Raw genomic sequence first — 22,097 nt, forward strand, 5'->3', positions numbered from 1 at the left:
TTTCTAAACCAAATATTGTGAACGTTGATAATTGAATTATTATTTAGATATTAATTAACGCGTTTATTTTTAGGAACTTTAACGAAAAACTCTTGATACTATTCAATTTAACGAAAAACCATATTTTTACACTAAAAAGTCAATTTTGGTACTATTTACTTTACTCTTTATTTTTTCCTTATCGTTAAAACTTAAAATTTTTAAATCTTTTTCATTAATTTTTTTATATTTTTTTAATAATTACACATCATTTAATTTCAAATTTCATGAACTCTACCGTAAAACGGTCTCACGCGGTTATTGAAACAAAGGAATGACTAGCTAAAGCAATTTCCGCATCTTTTGATTGGACCCTGAATTGGTCTACGACTCTCTCTCTCTCTCTCTCTCTCTCTCTTCTCGAAAGTCATAAAACCACCATAAACACCGGCAACCACACCACCACAACCACCTATCCTGAAAACCCCCAATTTCACCAAATCCAAAACCCTAGAATTGGATCAGAAGCATCCACCCGCCTCTTATACTCTTTGCAATTTTAGACGAGTCCATCCTCCCTCTTCAAGTTCGAACTCAAATTTAAGGTAACATCACTATGAGGTCAACTTTCATTTTTTGGAATTAGGGTTTTGCTTAATTTCAATATCTTTGAGGGGTTTTGAACCCACAGGGTTGTCATTTCAGTTAAGGGGTCAATTGCAATTTCATTTTCGGGTTGCAGTTAGGGTTTTGAAGGGTTTCAGTTTAAATTTTGGCTTCAATTTTATTAGTTTGATTCTAATTTCTCTAAATTTGTGTAACGTAGGAAGGGTTTATTTTGTTGGAGAGGGAGTTGACCATTGAATCGGGGGATGTTGGTTGCTTTTGCTGAACCTGCAGGTTAAAATCTCAACCTTTTTCTTTCTGTTAATGTATTGGTTGCTTGCTGTGAATGTAAATTGAACTTGAACTAACAAAACTAAAGAATCGTAATTTATTAAATTTCCACACTAACAAAATTACTTTGCTTTATTAATATATGCAGCAGATGAGGTTATGAAATAAAAATTGAGAGAAATTTGAGGTATATTGTATTCCATTTCAAAATTTAGAATCGGAAAAATAGAAGAATGTTATATGAGGTGGATATGGTGAGAGAAGGAAAACATAAAGAAGTTAAGGGGCAGTTAGGGATTTGAAGGAAAGTTTGTACGTCTATTGAGTCCTCATTTGGTGACAACCAAAAAAAAAAAGAGAGAGGGGGTGCCCCCTCGAGCGTTAGCTCCCTCCAACATTGTTGGTGGTTGGCTATCATCTCTGTGTAATCAGATCAAGAATTCTTAGCCAAGGCAGTGATGTCAAAGGGCCTTACCATAGATGGCTTAGAACCAATAGGTTTTTCCATTCTATACTAAACTAGTGTTCTCCTCTAGTCAATACCAATCGAGTACAGTTGTTAACTTGACTTTTACAAAAATACTTATTCTAACTATATTTGTGTTAAGGGCCTTACCATAATAGTAATCACAGTAATGCTTTTCATCAAAATATGGCGGGAATGAGCATTTCATTGATATAGATTAAAAAATAAAAGCAGTGGTTCTTAGGAGCCTGTGTTAGATAGGGGTCCTTGCCTAATGTTGTAGGGGAGGACACTTTTGTCCCCTGCAACCTTTTTTAAACAATCATTGAAACAATAGGACTGACTTGATCGTTGCCTTCTACAAATAAAACCAAAAAATACACAAGTTAGTTTAGCATTCGATGTCAAACACAGGTTAACCAAATTGGACCCAAACACAAAATAATCACAATGAAACATGGGCATTTACTAACGCAAATCAGTTTATAGACAGCTATCATGAATACACATTAGTTTCATTTCCCTTAGGTTAGTTACTGTAATTTTTGAATTTCTGATTTTTTATGGGGGAATTTATACTTAGGAATTCTACCGTTTCTGCTGATGATTGATTTGTTTTTTACTTTCAAGTAGGATATTAGATATGATAATAGATAGGGAATTAGTATTTGTTTAAGTTTATTTTGGAGGGGATTACTTGACCTTCAATTTTTAGCATGCAGGTTGCCAAAAGAGAATTGGATTGTTCTGCTGTTTCTAACATGCAACGCTGAGGTATCTGGTCTCTTCACCAAAAAAGTATTTAGCCAAATACGTGTATTTCCGTTGGCCTAGTTGAAGTTGAGATTCAAGGAGCTGGGAAGTGGTTTGAGCTTCAATTTCAAGCTTTGGCTGCAGTTTCAAAGTATCAGAATGGTTTGACTTTGTGGGACATTGTCAAAAGTTAAATTGGTAGCTGGTGTGAGTATCTGTGAGTTTCTTCAAAATGGATAACTCTGCAAACATGCATAATGATCATTTGGGTGTGAACAAAATGGGGAAAAATATAAGGAAGAGTCCTTTGCACCAACCCAAATTTGGTAATAATGATGCAAGGCAACAACCTCAGCCTCAGGTATACAACATAAGCAAGAATGATTTCAGGAACATTGTTCAGCAGCTTACTGGTTCGCCATCACAGGAACCTTTGCCTAGACCTCCCCAGAATCCACCAAAGCCCCAAAGTATGCGGTTGCAGAGAATTCGACCTCCCCCATTAACGCCTATCAACAATAGACCCTTAAACCCACCTCCAGCTCCTCTTCCTGCAGGCCAACCACAGGTTCCCTACAATAATAACTTTGTTAGGCCTCCTCAGGTTGGACATCCATCACCGACACCAATGCCGCCATTTCCACCTGGAGATTCAATGTGGCAAAATACAGCTGAGTCTCCTATCTCAGCATATATGCGGTACCTTCAAAGTTCGATGTTAGATCTAACTCCAAGGGGAAACCAACCTCAGCCTCAACCACAAGTTTCAGGTCAGATGCAGTCTCAGCCACCATCAACCGGTTTACTTCCTAACCCATCCATATCTGCTCACCCACCCCCAAGAATGAACGGCCCTGGGCCACATGCAACTAATCTACAGCACCCACAGATGAATGGTCCTCCCCTCTTACCGTCACCAACTTCACAGTTTTTATTGCCATCCCCAACGGGTTACATGAACTTGTTGTCTCCACGGTCACCTTATCCACTGTTTTCACCTGGGATACAGTTTCCTCCACCATGGACCCCCAATTTTCAGTTTTCTCCCATGGGCCAATCAGGGCTGTTAGGTCCAGGGCCTCAACCCCCACCTTCTCCCGGCATTTTGTTTCCATTATCTCCTTCGGGGTTTTTCCCCATTTCAAGTCCAAGATGGAGGGGTCATTAAGAGTTGGCACAACACTGTTAAGCATGTGAGTTCCATACCTTCCCCTGAGCTATTTCTTTATGTGGACCGATTGACTACTTCTAGGAGCTTCTTCTGTGAAAAATATATTGTATACTGGTAGTTTAAGTGGGCTCTTTAGGCTACCTGTAGTGTTTATTTCTCGCTTCTGTATTTTTTTCATTGACACCATCTCTGCAAACTTTTCGAATCTCGAATCTGTATCATCAGCTGATATCTTCTCTTGTAATTTTCTAATATTTTGATTAAATTGTAGTTTGTTGTTAATTCCTCCTCAGTTAACCTGCATGTGGAAGGAATTTCGGATTAGCAATTATAGTTTTGTTGTACCTTGATACGTTCAATGAATAATATCTTGCTTGATCAGCTCATAATTTTCCTTTCTTAGTTATTCATTGCTGTTCTGCTTTTAGATTAAATACCTTAATGGTGTGTCGCGATGAATGAATTGTCATGTACAGAAAAATTCATAATCCTGAGGTTTAATGAATTGCAGAATTGACTCTCTTTACGAAAGATATATGATGTAATTTCTGTGTGTTTCACGAAAGTTGTTTGCACGAATCGCACGGGTGGAATTGTGTTTACTACCTTCGTCTTAGCAGCATTCTTTCACTTTGTTCAAGTATTTTACATGGTTGTAAAAAGGATGCTTATCTAGAGTCTTCGGAAGAAAGGGTGCAAGGTGGATAATGTAGGTTATGACACTAAATATAGTTTAGTCGAATGTATCAACATAATTATTTGATTATTTGTGTATTTTCAGTTGCATGCCAACTTGGTATTGCTTGTGTGTAATTTGCTTTGCGATTTATTTGTTCGCCATTCCATCACTTTTTTATGACGTCGGTCTACTACTAAATTACTAACCGCCGTATTGTTTTCGACTTGCACTGCACGTCAAGCGTGTGGCTATCGGTGTGGGGGTCTCATTTCTATTAGAAGTCTCACAATATACAGTCTTATTTACGGATTCCGTTTATCAATTTTTCGACAGGGAATTCTTGTATTCTTTTCAATATGGTGTTATGTTTATCAGCAGAAAATAAACGATGTTGCACGCAACTTGTCCTACTACGTGTTATGTTGGAAAACAACTGAAAAAAGCAATTAAGCACATCTTAAATCTTAATTAATGCATTTCCGGTGACAATTAAATATACTAAGTAATTGCCGTCTCTCCTCTGCAGCAGTTTTGAATTGTTCAAACGTGTGCTTCCATTGACTTATTCATTAACAACCATTAGTGGTCTACGTGGCGTATCCCCATTGACTTAGACCACCTAGATTATGCCATTAAGGGATACTTCTTGGTTTAGTGTTTGTCGTTTATGAATAACCAATAGAAAAGGTTCTTAAGTTTGTCTACTATTAATCATTTCTTAAAAAAATTTGTTAAAAAAAAAACCACAATGACAAAAAATTCCTTTAATTTAATAAACAAAAGACTAAAATGATTTGATAAAAATTAAAAGTATTTTTATCATTTTATCCTTATTTAATAAAGATTGTCGTAGAAGAATCAAAATAATTGATGATGAACAAAATCGATTTTAATATTCTTAGAAACCAAAATTAGAAGTTATGTCAATTTCGAAGATTAGTTTGGTTAAAAATTCTTATTAAAAATTCTAATTATATTATCTTTTTCCAACAAAAAAAATATTGTCAAATCCCATATTCCATGTATAATATAATATTACCATCAAAATCAAGCAATTAATATAATCCAAGTTTATAACGTGCCGCGCATCCCATGACCCTTGGATGCTGTCACCTGCCACATCCAAGCTAATTTCACATAAAACATTCGGCTTGAAAGAAAATTGACATAATTTAATTTGTTTGAATTGAAAGCCTTGGAACATATGGAACAATGGTAACGTCGTGATGTGGAAAAAAAGATGGATGGAAATTTGACCAAGATATTAAGATATGTATATTTGATATATCAACGATTTTTTACATTAAATTACAGATGGAATATTCAAACATGGATATTAGGAATAGGGAATCGAAGCAGGAACTTTGGGTGCAAGCTCTTTGCGAATTCATTTCTGGTTATATTAAAACTTTGAAATCAATAAAGTTCAAAATTACTATTTTTCAATCTCTTGTCGTTTGAGTTAACTCAGAACGAATGTTTAATTTTTAACACTCAAATATATCGTTTCTCGAGTCCTTTTTTGTAAATTTATAGCTCATGTATCTCATCACGAGTTGAAGAGGTATACCAAATTTACTCATACGGAAAACACCTCATCACAACTTGAAAGTTGAAACCCTAAATAACACGCTTGAGTCTTTTGACTGGGCAGTCAGTCCTACGCCCACCTCAGAACGACGTCGGACCATTCTCCCGCTAAAACAAGCGAGTACAGAGTCGCAGACCGAGAAGGCAACGGCACAATAAAGACGTTGTCATCCTTCTCCTCAAGGAACGCGAAAAACGCGGGAGACAATATAAATACAGTCCCAGAGAAAACGGACCCAAACGCCTCCGCTCTGCCCCTCAACACTTTCCATTTTCCTTTTAATTTTCCCCCAAAAGCTGCAGTCTGTTTTTTAATTTTTGTTAATTTTTTTTTTCGTTCGAGAGGAAAAATAAAATTAAAAAACAGATTGCAGCTTTTTCTTTTTCCATTTTTTTTTGTTCGTTCTGTTCTTCTTCCTCTTGTGTCGTCAGGTGTTTCGGTTTTTTTTTAAATTAATAAAAAAAAATCGTTACGGAAGGTGACAAACGGCTGCCTCGGAAAATCCGTTACTTGTTTTTGTATCTGTTCGTCAAACTTTGTTTCATCATTTTTCTGGTTCAGATTCGGTTTCTGTCCAGTGACCACCATACCGCCTTATCAGGAGGCGGTTCAGATAAATGCTTGACCGTGACTTGGGTGGGAATTCCGACCAGACACCAGATACCAGAAACAGCAACTGAAACGGTCTGTAATTTTTCTCCTTATTGTTATCTGGTTTCTTTTCTTTCCTTATTCTTTTCAGTTTCCTTAATCTTTTGATTTGATTCCAATTGATGTCGGGTTGATCAGATTTTTGGGTCAGGGTCAGAATTCGACGTGGATTGGCTCATTTGGATATTTCTGCATCCGATAAAAGAGAAATTAAAGTTTGAATTTTGGCTCAGGGTACGTAGTTATTGATTAATTTGATGAAAACCCTTTAATTAATTTCAATTTTCTTAATTTATTTTCTTAATTAATCTCAAATGAGATGAAACAATTTTGGGTTTTGAATCCTTTGATGCATGGTTATAAAGTTGTAATCTTGATGATCAAATGTAATTAAAACCCTTGTTTTCGTTTCGTGTGTTTGTTTTTTGTTGTATTGGCAGAGGATCTTGAGAATTTGATCGGAGTTTGGTTGCTTGATTTCTGTCCGGATTGCTGTCTGTATCGGGAAGTTTTTCGCTGTGTGAGCCGGAATGGAACAATTCCGGCATATTGGAGAGGTTTTGGGAAGTATGAAGGCTCTGATGATGTTGAGAGATGAGATTCTGATCAATCAGTGCCAGTGCTGTTTGTTGCATGATGCGTTCACGTTGGCGTTTGACACGATCGGAGAGGAGATCCAGTTGAACCTAAAACTCGAAGAGAAGAAGACGAAATGGAAAGCGCTCGAGCAGCCTCTGAGGGAGCTGCACAGGGTTTTCAAGGAAGGGGAGCTTTATATTCGGCATTGCATGGATGTGAAAAACTGGTGGGGCAAAACAATCCTCCTACATCAGAACAAGGACTGCGTCGAATTTCACATCCACAACTTGTTCTGCTACTATGCAGCCGTGATTGAGGCAATTGAGAATGCTGGAGAGATTGCGGGGCTCGATCAGGAGGAGATGCACAAGAAGAGGGTTCTGCTCACGAGGAAGTATGACAGGGAGTGGAATGACCCCAAACTTTTCCAATGGAGATTTGGGAAGCAGTATTTGGTCCCGAAGTCGATCTGCAACAGGTTGGAGAGTGCTTGGAGGGAAGATAGATGGCGGCTTGTTGAAGCTCTTAAGGTGAAAAAGATTTCAGGATCCTTTGGTTCGACGAGGAATGAGCAGCAGCTTGGAGACTTGCTGCTCAAGAAACTGAGTGGGTCGGAAACCTTAAATGGGAAGCTCTTTCCGAGCTCAATCTTACTGGGATCAGCGGATTACCATGTCAGGCGGCGGTTAGGAGGGGGAACGCAGTACAAGGAGATCCAGTGGTTGGGCCAGAACTTTGCCATGAGACACTTCTTCGGGGATATTGAACCTTTGAATTCAGAGATTTCAACTCTACTCACACTTTCCCACCCCAATGTGCTGCAGTACCTTTCTGGGTTTTATGACGAGGAGAAGAAGGAATGCTTTCTTGTTATGGAGTTGATGAACAAGGATCTGCGCTGCTACATGAAGGAAAACTGCGGTGCAAGAAGGCAGGTTTTGTTTTCACTCCCGGTAGTGGTTGATATCATGCTTCAGATTGCAAGAGGCATGGAATATCTCCACTCTAGGAAGATCTACCATGGGGAGTTGAACCCTTTGAATGTCTTTCTTAAGGCAAGGAGCTGCACAGAAGGCTATTTTCATGTAAAAGTCTCAGGTTTTGGTTTATCATGCGTGCGCAAACCTACTTATCGAAAATCACAGCAGCAGAACGAAATCAACCCCTTGATTTGGTGTGCCCCGGAAGTCCTAGCTGAGCAAGAGCAACCAGGAAACAAAGGTCGTTCCAAATACACGGAGAAAGCTGACGTATACAGCTTCGCGATGCTTTGCTTTGAGCTCTTGACTGGGAAAGTTCCTTTCGAAGATTCACATCTTCAAGGGGACAAGATGAGTAACACTATAAGAGCAGGAGGGAGGCCTCTCTTCCCATACCCTTCACCAAAATACCTTGTCAATTTAACCAAGAGATGCTGGCACAGTGACCCATCTCAGCGCCTGAGCTTCTCATCCATCTGTCGCGTTTTGCGCTACATAAAGAAGTTCCTTACTCTGAACCCCGACGACGATCAGCCTATACTGCAATCCCCTCCTATGGATTACTGCGAGATAGAGTCATGGTTCCTGAAGAATAGTTCAGCTGCCTTGTACGCTGATTTATCCTCGATATCGCAACTTCCATTCCAAATGTTCTCTTACCGGCTTGGGGAGAAGGAGAAGACTAGCCCTGGCATCATGAGAATCAGGAGTCTGGATTCCATAAGTGATACAACATCCGCAAATTTCAAGCAAGAATCTCCGAATGGGAACGTTGACACTGTGTCCATTGCAGAAGATCCATTCGTACCACTAAGCGAAACGAGGTCCGTTTGTTTTGATGTGAGGTCCGCTTATGATCTAAGGTCAGTTTGTTCCGAGGCTCCAATGAAGAGAACTCTCACTGCGAAGAAACGTCAAGAGGCGATGGCTAGAAAAGCCTCAGGTCAGCCAATAATTCCACCTCAATTCATTTCCGTACTCGTAAGAAATACTGATCAGCAGATTACTTTAAGCCCTAGGGCTTCTGCACTTTCACCATTAACAATCTTTGACTGGAAAATTGTTGTTCAGGTTACACACGTACATCAAAAACACCAACAACACCAAGGCTTTCAACACCAAGACTCTCAACGCCAAGGCTTCCGTCGCCAAGATTTCCATCCCCAAAACTTCCGCCACCAAAACTCGCTTCACCGAAACTTCCACCAGCAAAGCTTTCGGTTCCAACAAAACCATGTCTACGCGGTATGAAGACAAACCAAAGCCCTCCACTGCCGAGTCCTATGAGCACAAAGAGTAGTACGAGCGGAAGCAGGCACAGAACGGGCGGACACGTCTCGGATTCGGAGATACATTAGGCGTCTTTTGGTTCACATCACATATTTGACACCAGAAACTTGCTGGCGTCGAATAGAGTTTAGCAAACTGTAAAAAAAAAAAAACACGATATATTTCAATCAAGCACACATCAGTTTTTGTTCCCCTCCATTTAACAAAAATTCTAGTTCCTTTTTAGAAACAGTGACTTCTTGTCTCTCTTTATCTGTAAAATTTAAATTTCTTACCGTTATAGGTATATGAACATAATTCCATGTATCGTCTTTCATGCACCCTGTGTTTCTTTTTCATTAAAAAAAAAAAAAGGAATCATTTAGCACTACGGTCTAGTGTTATTCCTCTTCACTTGTAAGTAAGAGGTCTTACGTTCAATTCTCACCAAATGCATATTTGAACTAGATTACCCCTCCCCTTAACGTAGATAATATCGTTTGTTCGATTTTCATTAAATGCGAATTTCTACAGCATTATTACTAGCTCATTGTAAGGCTAAACCTACCTCCTCTCTCTTAATGTAGATAATATTATTTTTTTCAAAAAAAAAAAAAAAAGAAAAAAAAGAAAAAAGAAGCAAATTAGGTAAATTTTGGAAATCACGAAACGAAGAAAGTGGTTTCTAATTCAAGTTAGAATTCAGCATGTCATAGCTGCAAGATAAAATTAAGTTGACATAGTCCCACCCAAAAAATAAAAGATATAATTGCGCAATCGCATATGAGATACAAAGTCAATTCTGTGATCTCCCAAAAACAAGGTTGTCCTATAAATCTAGTTGCCGAGAATTTACAACAGATGACCCATAATTTCTACACTATATACTGAAAACAACTCAACCGAGATCGTCTTCTTTGCAAGTGTTGCAAATGCTTTCCGGACGTTTTTCCCAACAAACGGCTTGGTCATATGGCTCCTTACGAAGAAGAGCGTTGTACTGCACATACATTCCGATCTAACCGGCTTGCCACATTATGTGATAGCTGGTGTGAAAATGATTGACAAACCTGGTCCAAGAGTATATTCATCTGCAACCTGCTTCCCTGATTTCACATTCGGTCACAGTTAAAAAATTTTGAAGCCGAGTATCACAAACCGATCCTCAAGTCTCCTTTGTTTATTGCAATACGGCACTGTTTGAAGTTTGTCAGCTCTCGTGCTGGTATGTCAATCTTCGGATTTGAAGATTCCAAGTGTTTTCACAACCAGCTGATGTCCTTCGGATACTATATATTGCAGCTAAAACGTACACCATCAATCATTTAGTCGGTTTGGCCCCTATCAAACGAGGATGTGGCTAGAACCCGAGATGCGCTAAGATTTCATAGTCTCTGACTCCATTCCAACTTACTTCCTAGGGCTTCTCTGTATGAACTTACAGTTTCAACTTTATAAACGGCCTCCAGAAGAAAACTCAGGGAATAACAAAACATCAACAAGGTTTCAAAAGGATAGTGACTTCCTGATTGATGTCAAAGGGGTTACCTTTTTCTTAAACAATCTGTAACACTTTTATACACCCGTCTGAATTGGCAGCAACAACCATGCCTGATTTCCCTCTCCAGCAGACACTCGAAACCCATTGTGCACTATAATCATCAGTCTCCTTTCCAGAAATAGGATCAATGGAGCCAAACTTGTGTGAAGTGATCGGCATAGGCAGAGATCTATAGTAAGCATAAACCTGAAGGATATCAACACAGAAAGTTAAAGTAGTTGATCGTACTATGATTAAACCGTACATCTCACACAAGCACACTACCTCGCCTTCAATTCCTTTTACTTTTCTTTTTGGTTAAAATTTTCCCCATAACTCAATTAGAAGCCCATTAGTTGTTCATTTTATTAAATACAAGTGCTCATGTGCATGGGAATTAATCATGTACCTCATTCGTTTCTGAACCACATGCTATGTAACCATCTGAAACGGATAACCCGACAAAGTTCTGGGGGAGTAAGCATCCGAAGTGTGAACCAACAGAGAAAAAGAAAAAGAAACTTGGTCAGACAGTTATAAGGTAGTTAGAGCAAGTATTATCCAGATCTCAAAATCACACGAATATAAAAGAGATTCTAGCATAAAGAGCCAATAAAAAAATTAGTGGGGTAGCCAACCTTCTCATTAGTATGCCCACCAAGGGTTAGGCTGCAAGCATCGGTGGATGGATCACTCATACTGGTTCTGTTAAGATCCCATAGCTTTAATGTACTGTCAGTGGATGCAGAAACAAGGGTCTCCGAGTCCAAAAATTTCACATAGCTTACAGCTTTCTTATGCCCATCCAGTACACACCATGGAATTTTAGTATTACGAAGATCATAGCAGTAGGTGCGGTAGTCCGCACTCCCAAAGGCCAGCAAATGAGAGGAGTGAGCAGAGAACTGTACACAGCATACATTTGCAGCGTGCTTGATGGTATCTAAACAGTTTTTCTGAAAAGAAAATTCCCCCCAATAAAAAAAGGGATTTCAGGAGCATCACAGATAATCTTAAGCAATAATCAGTACTAAAATGAAGACATTCCTAAGTGAAACACAGATATGTCAGGCATCATTCTTTACAGGGATAGTGCTATATTTTGAGCATCAAAAGCCCCACCAGCACTTATGTTGAGGCACTGGTGCAGATCATATGGAAAGATGTTATTAGGGATTATTTATGTCAATTAAGGATATCATATTCTACTTCAACTTTGGAATTTTTATATTTTGTCGGGGCTTGATTGTAAATGGGATTTATTAACTATTAGGAGTTGTTTTCTCCTGACTACAGTTTCTGTCTTGGCTGGGTTTGGACTGCCTATCATATAATAAGCCTTATTATTATTGGTAATCAAACCCAGTAACAAATAAAGCTAATGACGAAACCCCTGATAATAATAAAAACAAATCGTAGCTAAAAAAGTCCCAACAAAAATTAAGCAAGGCCTACATAACACAAATTTTAGACCTAAAACAAAATGTGAAATCCTAAATTGACATAAATGTATAAACATGTCCATATTATCTGGCCATGGAGACCCTTACCGCTCTTAAGGGTTTCTCAAATATGCTCAATTACATAGATCAGTAGCAAACATAATTTAATTTATATAAGAATCATAAGAAATCAAAGAAAGAGAGTCTTGAATAGTAAGTTTGAGTCTTAATTTGAGCAAATCCTGTGATTGATCCAAAATAGAAAAGATACAAAAACACACGCACAATAGTAAATTTGAGTCTTAAAATGAGCAAATCTTGAGAGAGAGAGAGAGAGAGAGAGAGAGAGAGAGAGAGCATGCCTCGTTGATGCTCCACAATTTCACAGAACCATCATCACTTCCACTGGCTAATGTTGTTGGATATACTTGAGAAAAGTCTACAGACCAAGCCCTCGTTGCATGCTCAGTGTATTGAGCAAACTCTTGACCAGTGCTGGCATCCCATAACTGGATATCCATATAAGTATATTATGTTAAATGCAATGCAAGAATTCATTAAAAATAAGGGCGAGCAATAGTCACTTTTTTTATAATATATTTGGGAAAATGAGCCACAAACAAATCCATGAGAAAAGACATGGATAGACAAAGTCTCAACAGTCATATATCTCTATTAGACTACTGTGAAACATATATCATAAGGATGAACATGCAGACGCTGTCAGGTCAACATTCAGACATCACTAAGTTTTTTTAGTAACATAAACCGTGAATATAGCACAGGATATACACACCTTGATTACACCATCATAATCAGATGAAGCCAGATAACTTTTGATGTAGTTGTTCCAGCAAACACATGTGATCCTTGATTTGTTTGACATCTCAATCACCGGATAATGAATATCAACAGAATCGTTGAAGAAAGCATTAAACTCAAAAATCTTAATTTTCATTGAAACCCCAGCAGTAGCAAAATAGTCTTCATCCCGATCAAAACTCATAGAAGAAATTACTTTAGAGGAACTGCTGAAATCTCCATTTCTTAGTATGCCACGTACTTCAAACTTACTATACCGCGAATATTTACACAAACCATCAAAGATGGCTCCCAGTCGATCAGTGCACGTCTCCTTGTCTTCATCCTTTGTTCCCACATACCAATTATTGCGAGTTCTTAATAAATCTTTATCTCTGCGTATTCTAGAATCAGTCTCAGGAATCTGAATTCTTGATCTCATCGAGAAATAAGCACTCTCAAACTGATCTATGTTTTTCATCAACCTCGACTCATTTGAACTAGGAACAGGAAATAATGGAGAAAGCACCTCTGACCTTGAATCTTCTTTGCTAACGAACATATATTTCCTTCCACTGAGGGATTCATCGTACAAGCCACAATCAATCAAGGGTTTTCTTAGAGAGTGCCTCCTCTCCACTTCTTCAACATCTGCTTCTATGAACCCAATGGTTTCCATCAAATTTGCAGCATGGTTCTGCTTCTGTTCTTTCAAAGAACTAAGGAAATGCAATAATAAATCCAATTCTGCATCCTCTTGTTCCACAGAAGATGACAATTTTTTTACAGAAACCTCCTGTAACCTGTTAACTACTTCAGATTGTAGAATTTGCCTGTCATAACCAATGATCAATCGCCCAAAAAAAAACCAATGATCACGTCGCCCAAAAAAAAAAAACAATGATCATAAAATCAGAAGTCAGGATAGTGCACTAGAGTACATATATATATATATATATATATATATATGTTGGGAGTGACCAAAGCGATTACAGACCTAACAAATTTTCATCAAGTTAGATTATACTAAAGTATTCACTAAAGGAGCCTCAGTGCACTTCAGTAGGGTATTGACAGAGAATTATAACATCAAACTCTAGTCATTTGTACATCCAAAACACACCTGGAAGATCATTGATGAAAAAGAAAAACTGAAGGATAATGAGGTTCACATACAAAGCTTCAACCCCTCAGTACGATTATTATTTTTCTAAAAGAAGAAAAAGCACTTCCCAAGATCCACAAGTTTCTATTGACAATTGAGAAAATTCCTGCAAAGATCCTCCACATGAACCCAGGTTAATTTCAATTGTGATTCAAAGTAATATTAATCAACTAACTATAATAGTGGAGCCCTAGAACAGGGTATGGGCTTAAGATTTTTTAATTCAGGTTTCACATACTATTAATGGTCTTCAATTTTCTCCAGTTGCATTTCAATAACACTGTTTTTCCATACATTAATACATACGTATAACACCTATTTGGACAACCCTTGACACTATGACTTATGGCTCAATCAACTAATTTCTACAAGATATCTTTTATGAAACAAATATACTAAATATTACTCCTTTCCAATATTACCTTCAAAACTATTTACAAGGAACAGCACACCTTCACACTCATAAATTCAAAAACTCTGTAGCTTAGGTCAACTAAAATGTTATGAATTAACATGACAAGGGTTTGGGATTACCTTGTCGTTGGGCGTGAAGATGGTTCAGGATGTAGAAGCCACATAATAAATCCAACCTCCTTACCATTTTCTGACAGGAAATTTGGGGGAAGAATTCTGTGCTGCAGATTGGACATTGCGGCAGAAAGGGCTCTGTTTGAGTCAAAATGAGCAAGTAACTGAAAGCAAAGACCCAAATTAATCCATTAGATTTTTCATCAATTTAGAAGAGAAATATAATGTGTCAAATGCAGAAACACTAATTTTCACCTCAAAAAGAAGAACACCCAGACTGTAGATATTTGAAAAAATTGTGCAACTTCCTTCACTGAGTTCCTCAGGACTAACATACCACTTCTCTTCCAATAGCTCGCTTATTGGAGTAAACCGCTGAGCTGCATAATCCATATGAGGATTGGTGGATATGGTACGTATCTCATGCCTTGTTCTTGGATTATGTTCATCAAATGCATCACTTCTGTTCTGCAAACGAGTGCTGTTGACGTGGCTGGTATTCACATTATCATGCATGCAGTAGGCAGTGCTAGAGAACTGGGGCCAGTGCAATCTAGTGTTCTGAATTATCTTTTGCTTTTTCCTGATTGAATTATTTTCTGAAAGGGATATATCTCTATCCCTCATACTCTCAAGCATCTCGTTCCGGACTGGTAAGCCAACATACTTAACCTGATTTGAAGGTAACAACTTGAAGAAAGAAGGTCGCAATCCAGGCAAAGAAACTCCTTTAGAATGAAAATTATCCACCAGATCCACTATTTGTCTAAATATATACAAGCATTCAACTTTATTCGCCTTAGGACGTCCAATATTCAGCCATTCTCTCAAACTGTTTTCATCATGATTAGAGCCACCACCCCTAAGCCCGACATTCACACCATTGGAAGAAGGCGTAATGACATTTGCATTCATACTCATTGTTGGATTAGAAGCTACCAAAGAATCACCGGCCACCTTCAAACTATTCAGGTTTCTAGATTCAATGTGACAATTCTCAGGATTGGGACCCTTCAATATGACACCCTTACCCTTCAGTGTATTTTTAACAAAAAACTCAGAAAATCCTGGCCTAGATAGGATTTTTGTCCGAATACCTGCATAAGTGTTGGCTGAAGCCCCCGTATTTTCAATGTTTGTCAATTCTTCCACAACGTCATAGTGATTGTCACTTAATTCCCTTTTATTCCAAAAACCAGGGAAAGATGTGGCCCCCTCATTCTCCAAGCCACCTGAAATTGCCTTCCCGGTATCCTTGACTGCAGTTTTGACTTGTGAACTCCCACTTCCTGATCCACTTGCTAGCTGAAATAAATGTTGTTGCGGGTTCTGCCTAGATTGCATTCTTCCTTGATTGTTTGATGTATCAAGCATGGCTAGGTTTGAACTATTGTAATTCCTCACAGTTAGCTCTTCCTCCATGAAACCAACATCATTCCTAAAGCCTAGGCCGCCATATGGGTGTTCTAATTTGTTAACATAGCCGGCCATATCTACTTTCTCTAAAATCTCATGTCGCGAGCTTAAGGGATAATCACCCTCAACTGGTATACGCATCTCTTGGCATTCCAATGGGTTGCCGTTTTCAGATTTTAGTGAGTAGTCATTCTCTTTCCTTTGGAGTTGTGCAACCTCTGCTGGATCCAATGGGTTCACTTCCTCAGCCACTGCATCCTCCATGATGTGTATACTGATTGCATTCAACAAAACTCTTCACAACCCTCTATAAGGGGATTTGTCCAGTGAGAGACCGCGTTCAAGTACCTAAAAGTATTCCTCAAAAAGTCATAAAAACTGTAAGACTATCAAAAAGGCAAAAACAATTGCACGCAACCACATCTTCACGATGACGCTTCGATATAGTTACAGTCATTCTGAACTGGAATTCATGATCCGTTCATCAACCTTCAAACGCCTTCCAGATTTTTACACACAAAAGCATAAACAAACAGAAGAAAGAGAACCAAAATTGATCAAAATTCCTAATTTACGCATATTGTCAATCAGCAATATCCTACTTAATTACAAACACTTGATACATAAGTTAATTACACAAATATCAAAATTACAGACAAAAACAGAGAAATTCAAGTCTCACCTTAGACTAACAAGTAGTAACCAATAAGTTAACTGAGCTGATAATATAAGATAACATATGCCACCTCCAACATTTCTTATCCCAAATTTTCTCGGCAACCAAACAGAAAGTAAAATTGAAATTGAAAATCCAAAATTCATTCAATTCACGCACACACTCACCTGAATTGAAGCAGAAAAGCAGTTCCCACGCGAAGCCAAGAAACGCCGACGACTCAATTCTCGGAAGCAGGGAAGAATCAGATGGGCAGAAACCGGAAGAAATCGCCGAGCTCAAAACCCCCAAGGAGAAAGCCAAAGCTGAAGAAATAAAGTGAAAAGATAGAACCCAAAGTGTGAAAGTAATGCTATTATCTTTTGCCAGAAATGGAAAAGCAAATATCTTTCGGCTTTGGCTAATTTCGGATAATTTTCTCGCTTTTTTATTTTCTTTCTTTTTCTCAAATTGTGGGTTTTAATTTACTAAATTTCTTGAACGCACAAAAATGGAGGTTGGTAATTTTCCGAATCCAAAACGCGGAAAAGGAGCAGCCTGTCAAATTTTGGAGCCCATTTATTTGTTTGTTTTCATGATAATTATTATTTCTTTTTAATAAAAAAAGTAACGGCACAGAACCGCCCCGTTAGCTGAAGCAAACGAGGCCATACCTTCTGCGAGTGGTTTTTATTTTTTATTTTTTTGTTGTAAAATGTTAAGGGTGAATTAAAAAAAAAAAACTCCGTTTTTAAGGCATATTTTTAGGCATATTTGCTGGAACCCGATATCAATCTTATTTTGTATCTTAAAACTCAAAAGTCATTATTTTGCTTTCTGAAATTCGATTTTGATCTCACTTTGTCCTCTAAAACTTAAAAGTCGCCACTTTGCATCCTAAAACTCGTTTTCGGTCTCATTTTGCCCCTTAAAACTCAAAAGTTGTCACTTTTCTCCCTGAAACTTGATTTTGATCCCACTTTGCCCTTGAAACTAAAAAATCATCACTTTGTTCCCTGAAACCCGATTTCTGTCCCACTTTGGCCATTAAAACTTAAAAATCGTTACTTTACTTTCTGAAACTCAATATTTACTCCACTTTTGCTTGTTTCTAAGTATTCCGTTTAATAATGTGGCATAATTAGAGCCAACTTATGGTTGGTGTGGTACAAGTATAAGCTAACATATCTAACATTGTATAACATTCATCCCTTCTCCCTCCATCTCTATCCACCTTATCATTAGTTTCATTGATTTTGTCATTTCTTACATTCTTATGTTCTTCATGGAGATGGCTAGTGAAGAGAAAAGATGGTTCTTTTTGTTCCTTTTTACTATTTTCAGGGGAAATTGACATATTACTAATTATAAATTTGAATGGATGAACTTATTCAAAAAATCAAAACAAGATAATAAAGAGAATTTTGAGTTAGTAAAGTGGTGAGTTTTGAATTTCAAGGATCAAAATCGAGTTCCAGGGAGTAAAGCGACGACTCTTGAGTCTCAGGGAATAAAGTGTGATCAAAATCGAGTTCCAAAGAGGAAAATGACGATTTTTGAGTTTCGAGAAGCAAAGTGAGATTGAAATCTTTAGGGTTGCTAAAAATAAGCCTCTTTGAAATTGTACACTAAAATTTTAAATGGTGTCATTTATAGTTTTCTTTTTGTTTGTTCGTCTTCATTTGGGGTGTGTAAAAAACACTTTTATGTATAGTGAAACAATGATTAATTAATATTTTTGGTTGTCGTTTTGAAATATAAAATCATCAGTTAAAGAGATGTCAAAGTTCTATGATAACTATTTTCGATCCTGATAGTGTAATTGTGACTTTCATGTCATCGTGAAAACGCGTTCAGTGATTGCCACATTTACAATTTAAAAAGATCAACATATCAAATATCTTTAAAAAAATACATAAATTGATATAATTTTATAATATCAAAATTTAATGTAAAAAGTTTAAATCTTATACTCTCGGGTTTTTTAACTTTAATTCTTCAAGAAGATTGAAATTTAAAATAAACATGATGTTAGATTACATATTGATTATAATCCCTTGATGTGTTCTTAATTCAAAATAATTAATTTGCATTATATTTAATGTCTCCCATTAAATATTTAAATTTATTAATATACAAATTTTAATTTATTTTTTGACCAAAAAAGAGTTTTTTAATTTATTAATTTTATTTAACATTCTTCAAACTTGAAAGTGTGACATCCCACATCGCCCAGGGGAGTGATCCTTATATGTATATTCTCATCCCTACCTAGCACGAGGCCTTTTGGGAGCTCACTGGCTTCGGGTTCCGTAGGAACTCCGAAGTTAAGCGAGAAGGGGGCTAGAGCAATCCCATGATGGGTGACCCACTGGGAAGTTGCTCGTGAGTTCCCAAAAACAAAACCGTGAGGGAATGGTAGGCCCAAAGCGGACAATATCGTGCTGGGTCGGGATGTGACAGAAAGGCTTAATTAATATACCTAAATGAAGAGGACAAAGGATATCGAAATATATTGTATAACAAAAATTAGTTTATCTAAATGTTTACAACAAAATATATTACGATAAATAAAATGAAAATGAAAGTTATAATGAAATAAAATAAAATTAAAACATTAAAATTTAAGAAGAAAAAGATAAATAATTAAAAAAAATTAAAATATAATTAATAAATGAGGTTATTAATGTATCGAGTGATTAAAATTAGATTTTTATCTTGCTCATGGTTTTAATCTAAAAATCATCTTTGCCAAAGATTAAAATGAAGTTTTCTATTTTAAAAATCAACATAAACGTAAAGGGTGTAAATATAATAAATATATGCTTCATGAAGCTCAACTTATTTGAAATTTTGAATATTCACACAAACAATTGGTGGAAATGAAAGCAAATATTTCAAAAAATTAAAAAATGATATTGTAAAACAATTGATTTTAGTTTCATGATTTTTATTTTTGGCAAATAATCTGTAAACTAGAGACATGGAACTGCAGGTATGGAAGCAGAAGAAGTGACGCATGAGAAACAAATTGAATGCTTTTCTTTTTTAATTTTTAGCACGTGTTTAAAACGTGGAGGACATATTTATCTTTTAATGATTTTTCCGTTAAAAAGATTCTTTTGAGCTTTTAACAATAATTATTGTTGTTATTGTTGTTGTAGATTCTCTTAAGCTTTTAACAATAATTATTGTTGTAGATTCTCTTAAGGAGAAAGATAAATTCATACATATATGCTATTCTGATTTGATTAGTAATTTTTGCATGGTGCACGAATTTCACGTATCCGACGCTTTGCCAAATCTAATAATACATAAATTAGCTAAGTTGGTTTCGTATTTTGATTTGATTTCTCATTAGTTTGATGTATGATGTTCTCTTGAATAATTGCACGACTCTTTAATTGAATCCAAGCATCATGTCATAAGTTTTTTTAATTTAACACATCTTAATGTTTTGCAAAAGAAAATTATATTAAAAATATGAAAAATAAATAGGATGGAGGTAATACAAAATATTGATAGATGTTTCAAATTTGTCGTATAATTTTCCCATGTAAAGATCGTACAATCATATGAAAAGAAATTTGAGAGGTAATATGACATTTATGAGTGACTGCTTTTGAAGGAATTATTTATGATCAAAAGCGCTTATTACACGAAAAAACTCATATTGAAAAAGTTTTTTAGCCAAAATGGTATTTGAGATTTGCATAACACATTAATTTGGTCTCTGACATTTCAAATCAATAGAAGTGGTCCTTGAGATTATCCAGCATGCATCATTTTGGTCATTCCATTAAGTATCCCAGAGCTCTTGGTCGGAAGTTTGGGCAATTTTCAAGGCTTTATAACTCAATCGTTTCTTAACCAAATTCGACCCATAATATATCAAAATGAAGATAAGAAAGTGTAGAATAAGATTATACCATTTGGAAGCCCAATGGTTGCTGGAAATGGTTAGAAAATAGCCTCACAGTTGACTGGTCCGAGGAAAAATTGAAAAACTTGCTGGAAACTGGGTAAACTTTAAACGTTCATAACCTCTTCAATACTCAACGAAATCAAGATCATACTTCTCGACGAGACGAAGAGAATGGTACCTTTTTAAACGGCTAAATCGCAGTGGTTTGGCCAAAAAACGGTTGGAAAATGGCTGTCTTGGTCTCGAGTTAGCTACTTTCGAGCCATTTTTCGGCCAAACCACAGCGATTTAGCAATAAAAAAGTACCATTCTCTTCGTCTCGTTGAGAAATATGATTTTTGTTTTTCAATCACTTGATTTAGTTGAGTATTGAAGAAGTTATAAACGTTTAAAGTTTACCCAGTTTCCAGTGAGTTTTTTTGTTTTCCCTTGGACCAATCAACTTTGAGGCTATTTTCCGGCCATCTCCGGCAACCATTGGGCTTCCAAATAGGTATAATCTTATTCTACACTTCCCTATCTTCATTTTGATATATTATGGGTCGAATTTGATTAAGAAATGATTGAGTTACGAAGTTTTGAAAATTGCCCAAACTTCTGACCAAGAGCTCTGGGATACTTAACGGAATTTTTAACAGAATAACCAAAATGATAGATGGTGGATAATCTCAGGGACAACTTCTATTGATTTGAAATCTCAATGACCAAAGTGATGTGTTATGTAAATCTCAGAAACCATTTTAGCTAAAAAGCCTATTGAAAATCCTAAGCACTTGGAAAAAAGCTTGTTGAATGACATTTGGCAAGCATCAATCCAAAAGCCGCTTTTATGACTTAAAAACGTTTTTTAATTCTTCTACGAAATATCGTTAGAACGGTTTTTAACTGTCAAAAAATGTGTTTAATTATTTCAGACTCCCACTAAAGAATATGGATACTCTCCGGATTCTCTTTGTGAGGATTCCGATGATCCGTGAACCGTGTCTGCTCATCGTACATCATGCGGTCATAAAATCATTTGAAATATTTTTATTTTAAATTAAACACAAACAGTACTTGATAAAAACTAATCGCATGATGTATGATGAACATACACGATTCACAGATTCCCAGGATCCTCACCAAAAGCATCCTAAAAGGATCCTGTTGGCCCACTAAAATAGTAATTCAAAAATATCGAGTTGATCATTTCAATCAAGTCACTTCCTAACTAAAATGTGATCCCACTTCGTTAAATCAATGAGGGAAAAACCTAACTCATACGGTTTGTCCTCATCAAAAACTATAAAACCATTTTCGATTTGTGTTTCTAGCCACTCAATACTACGATTTAATGATATTTTTCTTTATTTGTAAATGAAAGGTTTTAAGTTCAAATATCGTAAATGGCAAATTCGATACCAAATTAAGTTATCCCATTATGCGACATCCAAATTCCCACTCTTCTTAATAGAAAATATATTGTTGTACTAAAAAACACTGTATTTCTAAAGAGGCACTTTCAAGATAAAATTCAAACCGAGAATAAGTGGCCTCCAAGGCGCACGTTGGTCCAAAGGCCAACATATGGGCTGCTGCACGTGCCCCCCAACAGGTTATCACGGTCAAAT

General features: G+C 36.7%; 3 protein-coding genes across 3 annotated transcripts; 2 read left to right on the forward strand and 1 right to left on the reverse strand.

Moving 5' to 3' along the window:
* The first annotated feature begins 310 nt into the window (after positions 1 to 310).
* LOC103943746 (protein HAIKU1-like) lies at positions 311 to 3,647 on the forward strand. The gene is made up of 3 exons (XM_009354087.3): positions 311 to 584; positions 806 to 879; positions 2,065 to 3,647. The coding sequence occupies exon 3, from the start codon at positions 2,328 to 2,330 to the stop codon at positions 3,261 to 3,263; it is 936 nt and encodes a 311-aa protein (XP_009352362.1). The 5' UTR covers positions 311 to 584; positions 806 to 879; positions 2,065 to 2,327; the 3' UTR covers positions 3,264 to 3,647.
* Positions 3,648 to 5,653: 2,006 nt separating this feature from the next.
* On the forward strand, positions 5,654 to 9,406 carry LOC103943748 (mitogen-activated protein kinase kinase kinase 7). The gene is made up of 4 exons (XM_018646588.2): positions 5,654 to 6,220; positions 6,326 to 6,421; positions 6,628 to 8,689; positions 8,818 to 9,406. The coding sequence occupies exons 3-4, from the start codon at positions 6,718 to 6,720 to the stop codon at positions 9,102 to 9,104; spliced, it is 2,259 nt and encodes a 752-aa protein (XP_018502104.1). The 5' UTR covers positions 5,654 to 6,220; positions 6,326 to 6,421; positions 6,628 to 6,717; the 3' UTR covers positions 9,105 to 9,406.
* A 361-nt stretch (positions 9,407 to 9,767) lies between these two features.
* Positions 9,768 to 17,088, reverse strand: LOC103943747 (protein SPA1-RELATED 2). Its single transcript, XM_048589990.1, has 9 exons — positions 16,751 to 17,088; positions 14,747 to 16,255; positions 14,498 to 14,655; positions 12,794 to 13,631; positions 12,360 to 12,506; positions 11,194 to 11,511; positions 10,965 to 11,024; positions 10,564 to 10,762; positions 9,768 to 10,443 (listed from the first exon to the last, which is right to left on the reverse strand). Exons 2-8 carry the CDS (start codon positions 16,169 to 16,171, stop codon positions 10,571 to 10,573), a joined length of 3,138 nt encoding a protein of 1,045 aa, XP_048445947.1. The 5' UTR covers positions 16,172 to 16,255; positions 16,751 to 17,088; the 3' UTR covers positions 9,768 to 10,443; positions 10,564 to 10,570.
* Positions 17,089 to 22,097: the final 5,009 nt, after the last annotated feature.

Source organism: the organism of the source record quoted next, unplaced genomic scaffold (assembly GCF_019419815.1).
Source record: "Pyrus x bretschneideri cultivar Hongxiangsu unplaced genomic scaffold, Pyrus_bretschneideri_v1 Contig3, whole genome shotgun sequence".
In the NCBI taxonomy this organism is placed as follows: domain Eukaryota; kingdom Viridiplantae; phylum Streptophyta; class Magnoliopsida; order Rosales; family Rosaceae; genus Pyrus; species Pyrus x bretschneideri.